General features: G+C 45.0%; 1 protein-coding gene across 3 annotated transcripts in view; it reads left to right on the forward strand.

The window, feature by feature from the left end:
- UNC5D (unc-5 netrin receptor D) overlaps positions 1-16,525 on the forward strand; it is a 207,374-nt gene that overhangs the window by 164,826 nt on the left and 26,023 nt on the right. For all 3 annotated transcript variants that reach the window (XM_071799429.1, XM_065856725.2, XM_065856726.2), the window contains 3 exons: positions 2,413-2,631; positions 5,647-5,790; positions 6,702-6,805. In XM_071799429.1, the coding sequence (XP_071655530.1) occupies positions 2,478-2,631; positions 5,647-5,790; positions 6,702-6,805 (402 nt within the window). In that variant the 5' untranslated portion in view covers positions 2,413-2,477. The remainder of the gene's footprint in view (positions 1-2,412; positions 2,632-5,646; positions 5,791-6,701; positions 6,806-16,525) is intronic.

Here is a 16,525-nt window from a genome sequence, read left to right on the forward strand (position 1 = left end):
ATAATATTTTAGATTTATTTCCACAACTTACTGTACGTTCATTTTTTTGGAGTTTTCATTGCAGAAAATCGCCAGGAGGAATGGATTTTGTCTTCCTCAGCTGGCAGAACAATTTTCCACCTGTCGCCCAAATATTTGACGAGAAGGATTATGGTACAGCTGCTGGAAGTTTATATCCATAGGAAGCAAGAGAGGCTGATGAAACTAATGCAGTGCTATGAAAAGTTGGCTTGCTGAGGTGTATATACAGCACTTGTGACGTGGAACATGTGCTGAAAATGAGGAGCCGCTGTCTGAACTCCAGAAGGGCTGGTGGTTGCTGTCCCTGTCCCACCAGCGCTCCCTCTGGCCAGAGGAGACCTCTGTTCTTGTCCACAGATGGGTGTCGTATATTGATACGGATTTGGCCGGCAAACGCAGCCGGGTGTGCAGCAGGAGCTCTGCGGCAGCCACAGCAATGAGCAGCTCTGTGTCGTTTACCAGGACTGCTGAATGAATAATAATTGCATTCTGCTTCAATGTATAGAGTTTAAAGAACGATTCTGCAGTGGAGCTCATCAACACGCAGGTTTTCTTACTGACCGTTCTCAGGGTTCCTGTCTTGTCAGTCTTTGCCAAATACCGTGTCCCTGTAGGCTCCAGTAATCCGTGTACTAGAGGAAATAACAAAGGCATTAAAGGATTTCAGGTGGGCAAGAAAGCCTCACATTTGCATCAATATCTGAGTGACTTCCAAAAAACGCGCGTTGCTGCATATGGGGCGGAGAGGGAGGAAGCGAAGGTGGGAAAATAATCACGTTTGTTGCTTTGTCTGGAGTCTGGTTTTTCTTGTACCGCCAGAGTGTAAGTGGTGCTGTGTTTGGAAACCCATCAGAAGTCTCTGTATCTGAGCTCCTAGCTTGAGACAACTCCGTCTGCATTTGGTAGAGGTGATGGGGAGGAGATGGAGGGAGAAACAGAATAGAGAACACGACAGTTTATACCGGGTTTATAATCTGAAAGCAGTGATGATGATAATGGAATCTTCCATGAGCAGAGGGTGTAGTTGTCTTGTAATGGAAATTGGCATCAAGGTTCACTAGTAAAAACGCTAAAAATAATGATAATATTTTATAAAGTAGACCATGAATGTAGTTTAAAACACTGAACTCATTTGAAAATCGTAATGATCTCACAGCACATCCACAGTGTATATTGGCACACACAGATATACTGAGTGCTAAGTGAGAGATACCTATTTTTAATAGAAATAAAGACAAAGTATGTTCTCATTCTATAATCTACTAGACCTGTGAAGATTTTAGACTTACTTCATATCATCCTATCTTCCCTTTCACCTAACTAAATGTCATTGGTTTGGTTAATCACATATACATTGCCCTCAGCTATTCCGCTTTCCCTTCATCTGCACACAGAGCATCTCCTCCGCCCCACTGGGCTGTGCTCTCTGTGTTCAGTGCTTGTTAATCCTCCTGCCAAAATCCATCCCTTCTGACTTATTTTTGTTGCTGTTCTGTTGCTGTGAATTTTCTCACAAAACTGACAAACTCCTGAAATAAATCCCAGTGTTGCTACAAATCAATGGGATTTCCCGGTTTTGACAGCAGCGACTTGGATTGGACTCAATTACAGGAGTTACAGTAAAGGAAAAACTTGTATTGCAGTGCTCCTGTGTCCATGTCTGAGCACGGGGATCCGGACAGCGAGACGCCTCGGGTTACCCATTGCTGCAGGGATGCCCGGGATCCTCGCTGACAAAACTCACCATCCTGCAGTTTCTGACCCTACAGAAACCACTTTTCCACTTCTGTACCGCTTAAAGGGGCTGTGGTGAACGGGAACGGTGTAAAACACGTTGAAAACTTCCTCTAAGTGGGTATGAAATCGCAGTTTGCCCATTGCGCTCTCGGGGCGCTGCAGTAGTGCTGCTCAGAGCAATTGTTTCTGTGGTTGCCGCTCTGGTCCCTGTTAAATCTGCAGCAACCGTCCCAAGGAAAGGACATTTGGCGAAGGAAACGAAGGTTTGGTGGTTAACGCACTGGGCTGTCGCTCCAGAGAACAAGATTTAGTTTCTACTTCTTGCACGACTGTCTGTGTGACCTTTGGTGGCTCCTTTAATCTTTCTGTGCCTCAGTTCCCCATCTAGAAAGCCGGCAATAGCAATGATGCAGTTTTCTGATGATACTGATGCTGCCGCTTTTCTGTCAGTTTTCTTGGCGGTCCTCACACTGAAATTATTTGGTATTTGTGTGTCAGATTCCTTGCGAAGCACAGTCCTGACAGCTGTTGTTCTACAGCTGTTTCTCCAGCAAAATTCATTTTTAATAAAATTCCGACCTGTTTTTAATCAGTTAATGAGATGATGCGGAGGGCGCAACAACATGAAAAATGTGTATTTTCCTTCCCTTTCAGGAAATGATAACAGCGAAGCCCTTCCCGAGTCCATCCCATCTGCTCCTGGAACGCTGCCTCATTTCATGGAGGAACCAGACGATGCCTACATCATCAAGAGCAACCCCATCGTCCTGCGCTGCAAAGCCATGCCGGCCATGCAGATCTTCTTCAAGTGCAACGGTGAATGGGTCCACCAGAACGAGCACGTGTCCGAGGAGAGCATGGACGAGAGCACAGGTGAGGCGGCCGCGGCCTCGGATGGGGACGGGTGCTGGCGGGGACCACAGCTCAGCACCAGAAACCCATCCTGTACCAGTGCGTGTCGAAGAGAGTGAGAAGGGAGAGAGCTGAAATGCTCAACGGATTGGATCATCCTCCCAGCACACCCTATACCTTTTCTCGGTTAGAAGCATCTTGATAACTATTGCAAACCAATTTAATGTTGCACCGTCTTGTAATTTCCCAATTCTGGTTTGTTATTGCTTTCCTCCTCTTCTTAAACTCCCAGATTGCTAGGCAACCCCATGCCTTGGAAACAGCAGAGTGTGCACAACATCCCCTCTGTCGATACAAGAAATCCCTTTTTAGAGGAGAAAATGCCATTTAAAAAGTTACATCTAAAAGCGGTGTTTGGCACTCTTTTCAAGTGACACATTCGGAATAAATTTCATAGGAACGCTTTTTGTAAATGCTAATCTGGATGAATTTTAATTCTACAGTTACCTTTTCAAAAATAATTTAATAGGCATAACCTTTACTTCTAAAGGCATTGCTGAATCAATAGAGAAGAAATGTCATCCCTAAATGTTTCTCTTCCATATGGTTAATGAAGATCTGTCTTGTGAACACTGCAATTATGTTTTTTAAACCTTGGATTAATAATAGAATAAAAAACGATAAAGTAACATTAGGATTTTTAAATAAGAGCAGCAGCACTGAGGTTTGAGGGGTTGGAGTTCAGCGCAGTGGGTTGGGTGCTTGGAGACCAAGTCACTTTATCTCCTCCCGCCTCACTCCCTGGGTCGCAGAAGAGACAGAAATCCCCAGGTTGCCTTTTCCCTTCATTCCATGGCCGTGGTGGAACAGGAGCTCTGCTGTGTGCTCTGCCCCGTGACACGGGGCCTGATGGCACTGTGATAAAAAGGTAGTAATTACTGCTTGATTAATTCCCTTTGCTCTGTTTTTCTTGCCTGAACATTGCAGCAGGCACCTCAGAATTAGTTTACAAATCTTTCAACTTTTTGGTTCCAGCAGAGGATCAGATCTGCTAAAAGTAACTAGAGTTTTCTTGTGTGATAAATAAAAGGATTACAGCAATAACTGCTGTCAGTGTTCTCTCATTTAAACAAATAAAGCTGACAAATGCCGAGTTGTGTGCAGTACACGGAGAGCAATTATTCATGTGCTGGCAGCATTAGTCTGTGTGCAGCTGAAGAGCCAGCAGTGCAGAAAGCACATTAGCAGATCAGTTCCAGAGCCATCACTTCACCTTCTGTAAGGCTGCACTGGGTAACAAAAGATGATGGTTATAATTTGCACAATAATTTAAAGGGCTGGACTTGCAGTGCTTATTAGAGTTAACGAGTCACAGGTAGAACGTCGCTCCTCTTTATTACGTGCCTGGTTTTCGTTGTGTTGTTTCCTATGAACAACTTTCCTGGCGTTTCTTGGGATGCGGAGGATAGGTGAGTATATTTGTTGGTGAAATATAGTGATGATAAATGAATATATGGCTCTGTTCCCGAAGGTTTGCTTTCTGTGGCTGTCTCTAAAACAAATGAAATCGGTGTACTTTCTCCATAAACAAGACATAAGTTTCCCCAAAGACTCGATGTTCTCCAAGGACCCTTCCAGCCTCAACAATGTGGTGATTCTGCTCTTTCGGATGCATTTATTTTGTCTATTTGCAAACTGGGAGACCTTTAAAAGGACCTGAATTCCTACCTGAGCCATTCTCAAAATGCTGAACCACCAGCTCCTCAAAATCATGTGCTGTTTGTTCGCCCGATTCAAACCACGTTGTATGTTGCTTCAGAAAAGATAGGCTGATATATAGATTAATTAAATAATGTGTCAATACAAAGAAGCGCTGGGCTGGAGAATATTCTACCTTAACAGAGGTTGTGACAGAACTGCTGTGTCCGTTTCACAGCAAACAAAGGGCTGTGGTGTGAACAGTTTTGTTGAAATCCACACCAAAGTATTTTTAAATAACACAAATGAGAACAACCAGGAAATCTCTGTCTGTTTATTACTGAGTCAGTAAATATTTGAGTGACCCAAGTGATTATTGAGGAAGCAACCACAGGTTTGTCCATGACATTGTGAAATACGGCAAGAAACGGGCTACAGGGAAAGGAGGAAAAGTGCCCTTCGCTGGCACAGCAGCAACACGGGTCTGTCTGTCCGCGCTGTCTGTCCGGCTCTCGTTCTGTATGTCCGCGCTGTTTGTCCGGCTCTCGCTCTGTATGTCCGGCTCTCGCTCTGTATGTCCACGCTGTCTGTCCGGCTCTCGCTCTGTATGTCCGCGCTGTCTGTCCGGCTCTCGTTCTGTATGTCCGCGCTGTCTGTCCGGCTCTCGCTCTGTCTGTCCACGCTGTCTGTCCGGCTCTCGTTCTGTATCTCCACGCTGTCCGTCCGTCCCCAGCAGCCCTGGGCCCGTCTCTCCTGCTCACCTCCCAGCGCCTCCCCAGTGAAATACCGGCTCTTAATGATGCCTGAGATTAAGTGGAAGCCAATTTTTATGGAGTTCAGGTTTCTTGCTGCTTTATAAACTTCACAGGCACGAAATATTTTAAGACTGAGTTTTCATTCATTTCCAGTGAAGGGGAAATAAGTATCTTGAGACTGCACAGGAGGAGAAAGAAGAAAGTAGTAGGCATAAGTGTTCTCTGTTTTCAGATTAACGTTTTTCTGACTGGCTCTTTCAAATGCTTCCTAATGCCTTCTAACCCAGATTTGCATTATATTTCCTCTCCCCAAGGCTGCCGTGCAAAGGTAATTACAGACATGGTGAACGTTCCAAGTGTACAAAATAAGGTGTCAGGTTTACAAGGCTTCTTCATGCCTTGGATGTACCTCCAGGTTTGGTCTGAAGCAAATGTTTCTGGTCTGAAGGGCAATACATTATTGTCGAGGTAATTAAAGCTTTGCTTTGATTAAAAATGGAATTGTTCAATTAAAGACAAGGTTTGGCCAACCTTAGCTTTACGCTCGGCTGCCTCAGCTCATCTGCCGTGTCTGTCCCTGCAGGACTGAAGGTCCGAGAGGTTTTCATCAACGTGACGAGACAGCAGGTGGAAGATTTCCATGGGCCAGAAGACTATTGGTGCCAGTGTGTGGCGTGGAGCCACCTGGGGACCTCCAAGAGCAGGAAGGCGTCTGTCCGCATCGCTTGTGAGTAACCGTCTGCGTTTGTGCTCCTGGAACAGGACAACGTTTGACGTTAGTAACAGGATGGTGTCACAACTCCTTGATTTCATAATGACGGGACTTTTGTTGCCTGATTTAGTTTGAATGTGTAAACATGCGTTTTTTATTTTACTGCATTAGCTGTCATAACATTGAATGAGCTCATAATTCCCCCGTATTGCTAAGCTGCAAAGGACTCTTATTCTGAATTGAATTTTTATTGACTTCTCTCCACACTCTGATTTCCCAACCCCATAATATGGCAATACAAGTAAAAACCAGAATGAGCAGAAGCAGGTGGAGCCCTGTGCTGGGACTTTTAGACCCATCACTGTGGTACCAGGTCTGCAAACACGTCCCCAGCTGCCTCCGAAACCGCAGATCCCGTGTGGACCCTGTGGGCACCGAGGGGCAGAACGTTGCACCTGAACCGTGTTCCCACCATGGCCACTCACTCTGCTGCTTCCACCCGAAACCAGGGTTTGATGGAAAGAACAGCAGCTCTTGAGTGCGGAGATGATGGGACTTGTTAGCACCCAGGCAGATAAAATGAATCACCTAGAGATTCTGAATTGTGAGTCAAGTCCAAAGCGTTGCAGCACTTGATATTTCTCTGAAAAAGCAGGTACGTATTTCTTTATGATAGTGTAGAGTGCAGAGAAAATGAGACGGATCTTACTCCATTATTCATCCTAATAAAGGCATTTGTAGGCACAACTGCAGCCTAACTGTTAATGAATGACTCCTTAAATAGGATACTGGAAAAGATATTGGTTATCTGTGTGAATAAAAACCCAACATGGCAAAGCGGTGCTGTTGCTCAGTTCTGCAGCCTCCACGGCATCGTGTGGGGAGGTTTCTGGAGGTATGATGAATTACTGCATTGACCTCTGCAGATCTACGGAAAAACTTCGAGCAAGACCCCCAGGGGAAGGAGGTTCCCATCGAAGGGATGATCGTCCTGCACTGCCGGCCCCCCGAGGGAGTCCCCGCCGCCGAGGTGAGCCTGAAACATAGAAAACATGGGTTGTCTTTGAGACCAAAAGACGTGAATTGCGATAGGTGCACTGCTACCAACGAGTGCGGTTGGCTGAACTGACTGCACCCGTCTGGCTGATTCCCAAGTTCTGTGTAGCTAAATAACCAAAAACGTTCTTTTTGCTGGAATTCAGCCATTTGGGAAACAATGGGGATTCTCAGGCAACACTGTTAGAATTTTACTGAGAATTTTAGAATGGTTCGAGCTACACTGCTTTACACTCACCAATTAAACAGGATGTCTTCTATGAAGGTTAGGAATTATATCTAATGAAAACCTGACATGTTAATTGCTTTCTACAGATAAACACTGCAGAGTTCTCAATAAACCCCGATTTAGTGATGTTGATATAAAATTGTTATTGCTGCTAATAAAGCCTGTAAATCTTAACAGGTCATATTTGCTTTGGACAATTAAATTTCACATAAGGCTCAGGATGCAAGGCGAACCCTGCTCAGCAAGGTGAACAGTCTGCTGGAAAGGATGCGGTGTCTTTAGAAATGGGGACCAGATTCCCATAAGTAATGGCTCTGGTTTGTGGCAGTAAGCTTGAGGTTACAAACTCTTGTGCTGCTTTCAAGTTAAAGATGATCCGCCCTGTTAAACACGTCGATGAGAAATAACCGAGATAGCCAGAAAGTCTTGTTCAATGATTGTTACGTGGGTACTGAGAAGTGTAGAAGGCTTCAAAACCCAGTGTTGGCAACAAATCCGTGGTTCTGATCCAAGAATTTATTTCATTAGAGTTTGGATGAGGCCCTAGATGAAAACATAAGGCTTGAAATGACTACGAACAAAGGCGCTCGTCTTCTGTTTCATTAGATGCAAAATAGATGCTAATTGTGGCATTGTTGTGTTCCGTTTGTTTGTTCCTCTAATCCGTACTCTGCGTGGACCTGGAAACGTCAACTGAAACGAGATGGGCAGGAGACTCCAGCCCTCTCGTGTTGCACGCCAGCGTCTGCCTGAGTCCCTGAGCAGAACTGTGGTCGCTCCACCAACGCAGGGGCTCAGGCGCGTTCCTTTCCAGAGAGCACATCCCTGTGCCTACCACAGTCCCCAGTTAATCCAGCGAGGTATTTCCGACAATGGCCGCGGATGGCTGATGTGGTCCAACCTCTCACCATGCAGTGCAGCTCAATGAGGGGCAGGCACTTCACAACTGGAATGAAATTTAAGTTCAGCTCAATAATTTATGTGAGCCTGCCCCTTTATCAAGAACATAAACCTTCATCTCTGGAATTGTTTATCTGCAGCTTGGAGGAGCTGGAGATGTCTTCAGTCTAAGGATGGAAGCATTGAAAGTGAATGTTCTTGATGTGCACTGTAGCTTCATGTGAAATATCCTGTCGTTGGTCCTGTAAGAAGTGGCGAGCAGGGATATTTTGGAGTGGTGTCCGACATCAGAGGTTCCTCAGAATCACCAGGAGGAGCAGCCGTCCTTTCCCGTTGTTCCTTTCCAGGTTTCTAGTCACTCCTCCAGTATTTTCACTGAAGTGATTTTAGCCACTGCTGCTGTTTCTCTGTTCGAAGTGGGTGGACCTCGGCAGTTCTTGGTAGCCAGAGGTACTCGTTACTAAATACTGCAGCATTTCCCAGGCACATTTATGCCATTTGTGCCGTCAGTGGCAGCCCCTGCCTGTGCTGGTGTGCAGGAAAAGGGTTCAACCAAGTAGCAGCATTAGGGGCCCGCATCTGAGCGTCTGTGCCGCTGCTGCCTCTCAGTACTAATCCTTTCATTTTTGGGGTGGGACTGCAGGGACCACACAGAGATCAAGACCAAACCCCCAGAGAGTTCTCTAGAGAGGGTTCCTCTAGATCAAGTTTAGTTTTGTTGGGAGAAATTTCTTTCTTCCTTCTGTTCCAGAATGAGTACGGCTTCCGTATCTCATCAGCAGCAGCAAACAAAATACCCAGATTGTTTGTTTATGTGCTTATATTTCTGCACACAGTATGTGCAAAAGGAGTTAGGAGAATATGGATTAAAGGGTTGGATCCATAGTTTAAATGTGTCTAAACTGGTTTCCTTCTCTGAGAAGGGATCATCCTGCACATCTCAGCTTTGGGAGGGTGCTGAGGGGTCAGGGCATCCTGGCTGCGTTGCCACGGCAGCAGGAGACGATGAGAACCCGCATCCTGACACTGGGCACGCTGGGAAAGGTTTTAAATCCTCTTCTCATGCATTCGCATGGCGAGCAGAAGGGAGCTGGTGAGCAGCTGTGCTTGCAGGCAGCGGCACCCGGCCCAAATAAATTCAGGGTTTTTATGAGTTAAGCATCAAAATAAAAAAGAAAATGCATCATTTAAGTAGAGCATCTGATAATCCCCTGCTGCGGCAAATGTTGATTTAAATATAACAGAGTCTCTGCTGGCACAGGCTGGATGGGACCAGAGCCATTTCTTTCACTATTGATGCAGAGTTGGCCTAGAGAAGAGACAGTTCTGGCTTTCAATCCCCACAACAGATTCTCCCCATAGATATGTTTATTAATTGTGTGCAATCGAGGCCTCATTTAGCTCGGAGTGTATGCAACGATGCAGTTGTATAGTGTGGGAATCAGCTAAGCTGATGAATCTGTGCCTGCTGGTTACGTTTGCTCGGCTGCCAGGTGGGCACCTTGGGCCTGATTCTTGTATTGCTGAAACCCTTTCGCTCCACAGATATCGCAGGGACTATTTCTGAGTTTCATTGGCGTGATGGAAATGAGTGGGTGCGTGAAAATGTGTGGGAGTTTCAGCTGCCACCACGTTGTCTACGGTTCTGTAACCTTTTGCGTGTAGGTTCAAAGGAGTTCAGTGTGTCTGGTGCCAGGGCCGGCCAGGCCAGGTCACCCAGCTGCGTTTACAAACCTCAGCCTCAATCGATACACAAAGTGCAAAGCAATGGGCTTGCAAGCACTGAGTTTCTTAATAGGTATTAAGCCCTCATCCTTGAGAAATACATGTTGTACTGCTACTTTCTGTGTATTACAGTCCTACCATTAACATGATATAGTGCTCTCCATACCTATTACCTTGACTATATAAAGCAACTTTGCTAAGATTTGATATCTGAAATGCTGGCAGGTTGGTAACCCTAATCACACCTTAGTGTTTTTCTCTACTCTTGCCAAAGGATATTTTTCTTTCTATTAATTTTAAGAACATACTGAGCACTGGAGTCGCTGCCTCTCAGTGACACAATCATTTACTTTCAAAGTGAAACAGTAAAGAATGTGGACAACTTGATTCTGTCATTTTCTGCAGCTTTGTACCAGCTTAGGTGTAGCATCTGCAATCAATGTGACTAATAGATCCTGGTGGTTTGCGCCAGAGTCAGCAAACAGGATAAATTACAACATCCTCCTTGGTTCACTGACGCTAATTCCTCCTCACTGTCTGGTCCTTGATGGTCGTGGTGCTGCACCCTGCGACTCTTGGCAAACCAGGCTTGAACTGCAACCTTGAAAATACTCGGTCAATATCCACTTAATTAAGTTTAGGATAATCTCTGTTCTGAATGTTGTACTTTATTAGTGCTTCAGAGAATAAAATGACCGTTTTGGAGCAGGAGGAGAAGCAGCGCTTGCTTTCGTAGCCAGCAACCTTTGCGATGGGCGCTGTGCTATGTTGGGGGCACATTGCCGTGAGGCTCCCCCCGGTGATAAAAGGGCTTTACATTTCTCAAGTCATCATAGGCTGTTCCTCTTTAATTCAGTGGACCTGATACTCAGGTTTTTAAACGTTTAGTAAATTGGATAGTGAGCTTTTGTACTGAAATGCACCATCAGGAGAATGTGTCACCTTCTCGAGACCTGGGTTTAATGGGAACTTAGTAGGTCTTCAGTTTGAAGCAGGGTGTGAAACTGGTAATCCTGTAAAACGGAGCACCTGCCAGAACGGCCGTGCAAATGCGGACAGTGGCCTGTGGCGAATGTAATGAATTCTGCCATCGGTGTAGTTACTGTGGATTTCTACTTTTCCTTCAAAGTGCCTTAGAAGCCTTGATATCAGAGATGAGTGTTCATAGACCCCAGGCTCTCGAATAAATGGACGCAGCGCAGCGTTTGGCTCAGCAGCCCCTGCTCGGCGCTCGGCCCCGGCTGCAGGATGTGTGCGGGGCGCTGGGACCCTTCCCAGCACACAAACACCGCCGGGTCGCGGCGCTGAGCGTGCTGCGATGCACGAGCTGCAGAGCTGAGCACGACCTGACATGGAAATGTATTCTAAATCCCTTTTATTAGAAATAAATACTCTCTGAGACGAGAGCTCTGAGTCGCTGGTATTCGAGCATTAGTGGCAGCTTGCAGCTCTTTCACATGTACCGCCTGATTCTGGTCCTGTTTGTTGTAGGGTTTTTTGGTAATAAAAGGGCAGCTGTTGTGCTAAACTGTTACTGATGAATGTAAACTTGTGTCGAGTGCTCTGCAGAGGTTTGTGGAATACTCTAAAATACCTTTATTATTTAATATATGCATATATTTAAGTTTTAAATGTGCTGTATCCAGTGCCACTTTTTCAAACGTTTAACGCTGATGTTGACGTTTTAATGGAGTGCCGTAGATGTTCCCGCGAATATCTGCATGGGTTCCGACGCTTTATTTACCGCTATAGCTTTTAATGGAAATGTAAGATCATTTCTCTTCTGGGCAGTATATATTCCATTGCAAACGCATCAACAAAATGTGAAACCCACATAAAATTCAAAAGCTGCGAGTATTCCAAAAGTAGTGAGAGTCATTGCTGCCTGTTTTACATAGGCTTGTGTATTTATGGGACTTGTACACATACAGTAAAATCGAATATGGCAGGATAATGGTATTGTAGTAAAACACTACGGCAAAAAAGGCTGGTGAATTATAGACTTCAATGAATCTTGTTTCTAGTTATAAAAACAGAGTATGATTACTAAATGCAAACAGCAGGCATTTTATCCAGTTAGTTATAGATCTTGGCTCTTGTGTCTAGAATATCAATATTTGCTTCACTTTTAAGGTATATTAGTTACAAATAAAATAAATGTGTTTCATTTTTCACCGAAGACATTTCACTTTCCAGACTGAGATTGGGTATGTGCAATACGTCTTAATGATTATTTATCTACACGTAAGCTCTTCCGACAGACCAGTTCTACTTCTGAGCAACAACTGCAGCCAGCATGGGCATTTTGAAAATCATGACGTTCTGGGAAGCTGTAAGAGATGTAATGGCTAATAGTGAATAGTGAATAGTTAACTTCGACAGGACGGCACTGGCTGAGGAGTCCGGATCAAACGAGCTTCCCTTTCACCTCCGTTTCCAGTTCTCGACATACCCGACCGAATGAAGCAGAAAAGCCCCTGAACGTTGATTCTGCTCTGCGGAAACCATGGGGCCGCTCACTTGTGCCGGGGTCATTTCTTCTCCAATTTTATTTGCACTTTAAAATTCTGCCCTTTCTTTTCGTCGCAGACAAACACACGGAGACGCGAATGTGCCCTGTTCAGTTCAGACTTTCAGCTGCTTTTAAGAGCAACTCAATCATGTTCATTTTCCATACTTTATGCTGTTATTCTGGGTAATACGTGACGTGCTGCTCTGGGCCGATTGCGTTCAGAGCACTGACAGTCTAATAAAATTTACGGCCTCTTCGTTCCACATAACATCTGCTCAATTAAAGCTTTTTTATTTAAGCCTGTGACTCCTTCATGGGCGCACGGACAACACAAAACCAGAAGCAGGATTTAGTTTATTTTCTATGCTGTTTCATCTTTACTCAAATGAAGGATTCATCCCTTGCCCTCGTCACCTGTCTCCTTTGAGAGGAACCGCTGCTTCGGGATTATCTTCCTGTCTTTTTTGCTAAAGTGCTTCATCTTCAATGCCCAGAGCCTTTCCTGCTCTGACCCGAGCCGCCTCCTGGCCGAGGCGCCGGGGGAGCCGCTGCGACACACAGCACAGAGCAACCCGTACTGCGGAGCTTCAAACAACGGGTTTCAAAGGCAAAAAAGGCTTGTGATTATCAGCACTTGTAAAAAATCACTTGAACGCTGTTGCTCAATCTGCTAAAGTAAAAGCCTTAGATTTCACGGTTATTCTGCGTAAGCGGGAAAGGAGGAGGACGTGGGTTTGCACAGAACTGGTAGCGTTTCCAAGCCGTTGCAGACGTTTCGGTGGGGTTTGTTGGCTGTGTAGGCTTCAGGGCAGCACTTTGCTCGTTGGCTCTGCCGTCCCCACGGGCTCTTTGGGATTACAGCCCCTCTCCATTATTCTGCCACTGTGCCCTGTGAATGCGTTAGATCTGTCACCCCATCCTCCACCTGCACCAAGTACGTGAACCAAAGGCATTTGTCAGCTCTCTTTTGCCTCCTTAGTGGTATCTCCAGGTGCCTCTCCTGCTGATTTTGTACATCTTGCAGCTATTGGAAAAACTTACTCCCAGCATATACACCCTTTACTTGAAAAAACCCTTGGATGTTGTCTCCAAGCCGGTATATATGCTGGATTTCCTGCAAACAAGTGAACTGTGTACTGTGTTTTTCTCCAGTAGAAAAAGCTGTTGGTTTTCCTTTGAGGTTTGACTGGTTCTAAGCAAATCAGTGCACCCCGGAGCTCCTGAGGTCGTGAAATAGAAATGCTGGAGCAAAACACTTCGGAATTAGATTGTTAAAACGAGGGGGGAAAGTGAGATAACTTTGTAGTTCCTCTGAATAGATAATTCCTTTTTATAAAGACATGTGCTTTGGGGCTTTTCTTTTTGATGTGCTGTTTTGCAGTGGCATATATTTTTCTGGTACTGTTTTCAGAAATGTTCCTAATTTTGAATGCTTGAACATGAAAGGCTAAGTTATAAGACTTTATCATTATGTTTATAATTATAAATAATACAGGTAATTGTGCCAGAGAGTCCTACAAGGGTTTGGAAACCTTACTGTGGTGATGTTGTGACTGAAGCAGCTTTATGGATACTGGGCTCTCTTGACTGTATTTGCATGGAGGAGCCCCAGTGGCCTGATGGATATGGCACTGGGCTCCTAAATGAGGGATCGTGGGTTAGTGTGTGTCTAGGGACACAGTGTAAACGTTATACATTTGTTAACTAACAAATCTGTTTGGTTTCAGAGTTTAAATACTTTTCCAGTGTGTAGAGAAAGAGGATTCATTAGCGGATCTATTGTGTTAGCAATAAATTGTCTTGAGATCAATGATGGGAGGTGTGGGCGCAGATCCACCTGGGTTCTCGCAGTGCCGGGATGTTTGATCAGAAGCCGTTAGAGGTGCAGAACAGGTTCTCTTTATTTGTGCTCTTTGTTTTCAATTATTGTCAGCTTTCTGTGATGATTTCCTTATCTCTGAGGCTTTGGTGTAAATGTGATTCTGCCTATCAGGACGTCACCTTAGCAAAACACTGTAAACATAATTTCCAATAATCTTATCTCAAAATGTTTTTTTCTGGTGTCAACTGCACTTTTAATTACTTTCCAAAAGTGTGTGCATTGAAAAGCAAATCACCCGGCACCGGTGTGGCCACGAGCAGCTCCGGGACCTCGAGCTCTTTATTTCTAAGGCTCCTGATCCGTGTGAACAGGGGCTGCGGTTGCTGTGCACCCCTGGATTCTGAGTTGTCTGGAAAAGCAAAGCTCTGGATGAGCCTGATCCCTATGGCTGAGCTCTACAGTCACCGACCTAGGATGTGAGTTCCCACGAGATAATGCGTTTCTGCTTTCCATCAAATAACTGAAATGAAGTCATTTGTGCACTGCCCCCCTGGAAAACTACCATATAACCCACATCATAACCTGTGAGCTTATTAGTGCTGATTCATTCATAATTTTTGCATGGAGGTAAAAAACAGTACTGCAATTAATGGTGGCGACTTATTCTTCCAAAAAGAGGAATAAAGATAAACCTATTTGGGGATCTGATTATCTCTTTAACAATAAGACAACGTACCATTAGCAATGGCGTATTTAGCAATGCGTTTTATAAAAATGTTTTAAAATAGCACGTCCGAGTCAACTCCTTGCCCACCTTTAGTGTCACAAATGCAGACATACCTACGGGCTGTCACTCTTCCCATTGTACGTATTCAAATGGTACTTTAATTTCACTTTGACTCGTGTTAGCCCCTTTCCCCTCCTCTGGATTCTGCAGGAATGCCTGTTTGGGTTGATTTTAAAGCGAATAGAACCGCTCCATCCAGCCGGACTGGACTCGGCTCAGACTCCGGGTGGAGAGGACAGCTCTGGGTTCCCGGAGCACAGGCACCAGCTCCGTGTCACAGCCAGTGAGACACCAAACAAAACGTGCATTAGCAGCTCGCGGCGCTTGAGTTCTCGGGTGATCCCTCTTGCAATAACCGAGCGCAGCTCCTCAAAGAGAAGCTTCCTGTGCTTCTTTCCACCGCGCAGCCAACACAAGCCCAGGCTGATTTATGAGTTAGTCAGGGTTAGATTTATGTAATGAGATTATATATTCAATCTAATGAAGGAAAAATATGCTTACCAGAAGACTATGACAGCGGCGTGATTAAACGATTCGGTAACACTATTCCCTCCGTGGATTAATTTAAAGAAAATCAGCAGGTACAGCTGACCTGCTTCTGCGTGTTGGTAGCGATAGGCCCCGAGCAAGGAAGATTAATGGCTTTGATTGTGTTGATAAAATAACTGCGTGATCACAAAGGTGGATACGAACGGTTTGCATCCAGCAAACTGGATTTTGGTTCTTATTCATCTCCTACAATGACTTATGCTGATGGAGGTTTCTCCTACATTTGAGTCTTAGTGCAGAAGGTGACTAAGGCTGTACAGAGGCTGCGGTCTCGCTGCATCACCATCGCTGTCCGCTCCTCCCGTGACATCGAGGAACATTCCTACAGCTTAGACACACCTCAGTTTTTAGAGACAGGAGATCTGGAAGGAACTGGAAGGAATGCATCTGCCTCTCTTCCACTGAACGTGACTGGTCACTGAAAAAGCCATTTTTAGTAAGGCTTTTAAAAACTGGGGAAGATGAGACCTAAATCAATGATAAGGTAGAAAGAACTCTTCCAGCCAGCAGCCTGAGCTGATTGGTGGGAGGGGAGGAATATTCTTGAGTATGCTTGAGAAACAGATGAACCACTGACAAACCGTGGGGTTACAAAGCACTTCAACTCAGGTCACTGGTTTTAAATGGTCAGGTGTGGCCAAATACGTGAGAAATAGTTACCGTCACTGCCACCTGTGACCCCGCTGTTCGCCTGTGGCTGTGCCCAAACTGACCGTCTCGCCCCGCTCCGGGGAGGATGCTGGAGCTGCATTCCCTGCTTTATGCTTGAGGAGAAGGAGTTCACTGCTCCTGTTGCGATCCACCCCGGTGATGGCGTGTTTAACTGCTTTCACTTTGATAACGCTGTAAGCTGGTCTTTGATAATTGCTCTCTGTAATTGGAACAAATTTATGATTATGTTAATTTATCTGCTGCCACCCAATATGTAGTGGCTGAGTTAATCCATATCTGCCCCTGCATTTCTTTTGTAGATTATTATGTGATTAGCCTTTGTTAGAAATTGATGGGGGTGTTTTAATTCTGAGCAGATTTAATTTCAGGGGAAAAAATCAGATATCTTTATATAAACTTAGAGCATATTATAGCAGTTTTTAAGCCTAGTTCAAGATAGAAATAATTAAGATCTTCATACAGACTAACTCTTCAATAGAAATGTATTTCATTGTGTTA

The sequence above is a fragment of the Patagioenas fasciata genome, chromosome 26, assembly GCF_037038585.1.
Source record: "Patagioenas fasciata isolate bPatFas1 chromosome 26, bPatFas1.hap1, whole genome shotgun sequence".
NCBI classification, from domain to species: Eukaryota; Metazoa; Chordata; class Aves; order Columbiformes; family Columbidae; genus Patagioenas; species Patagioenas fasciata.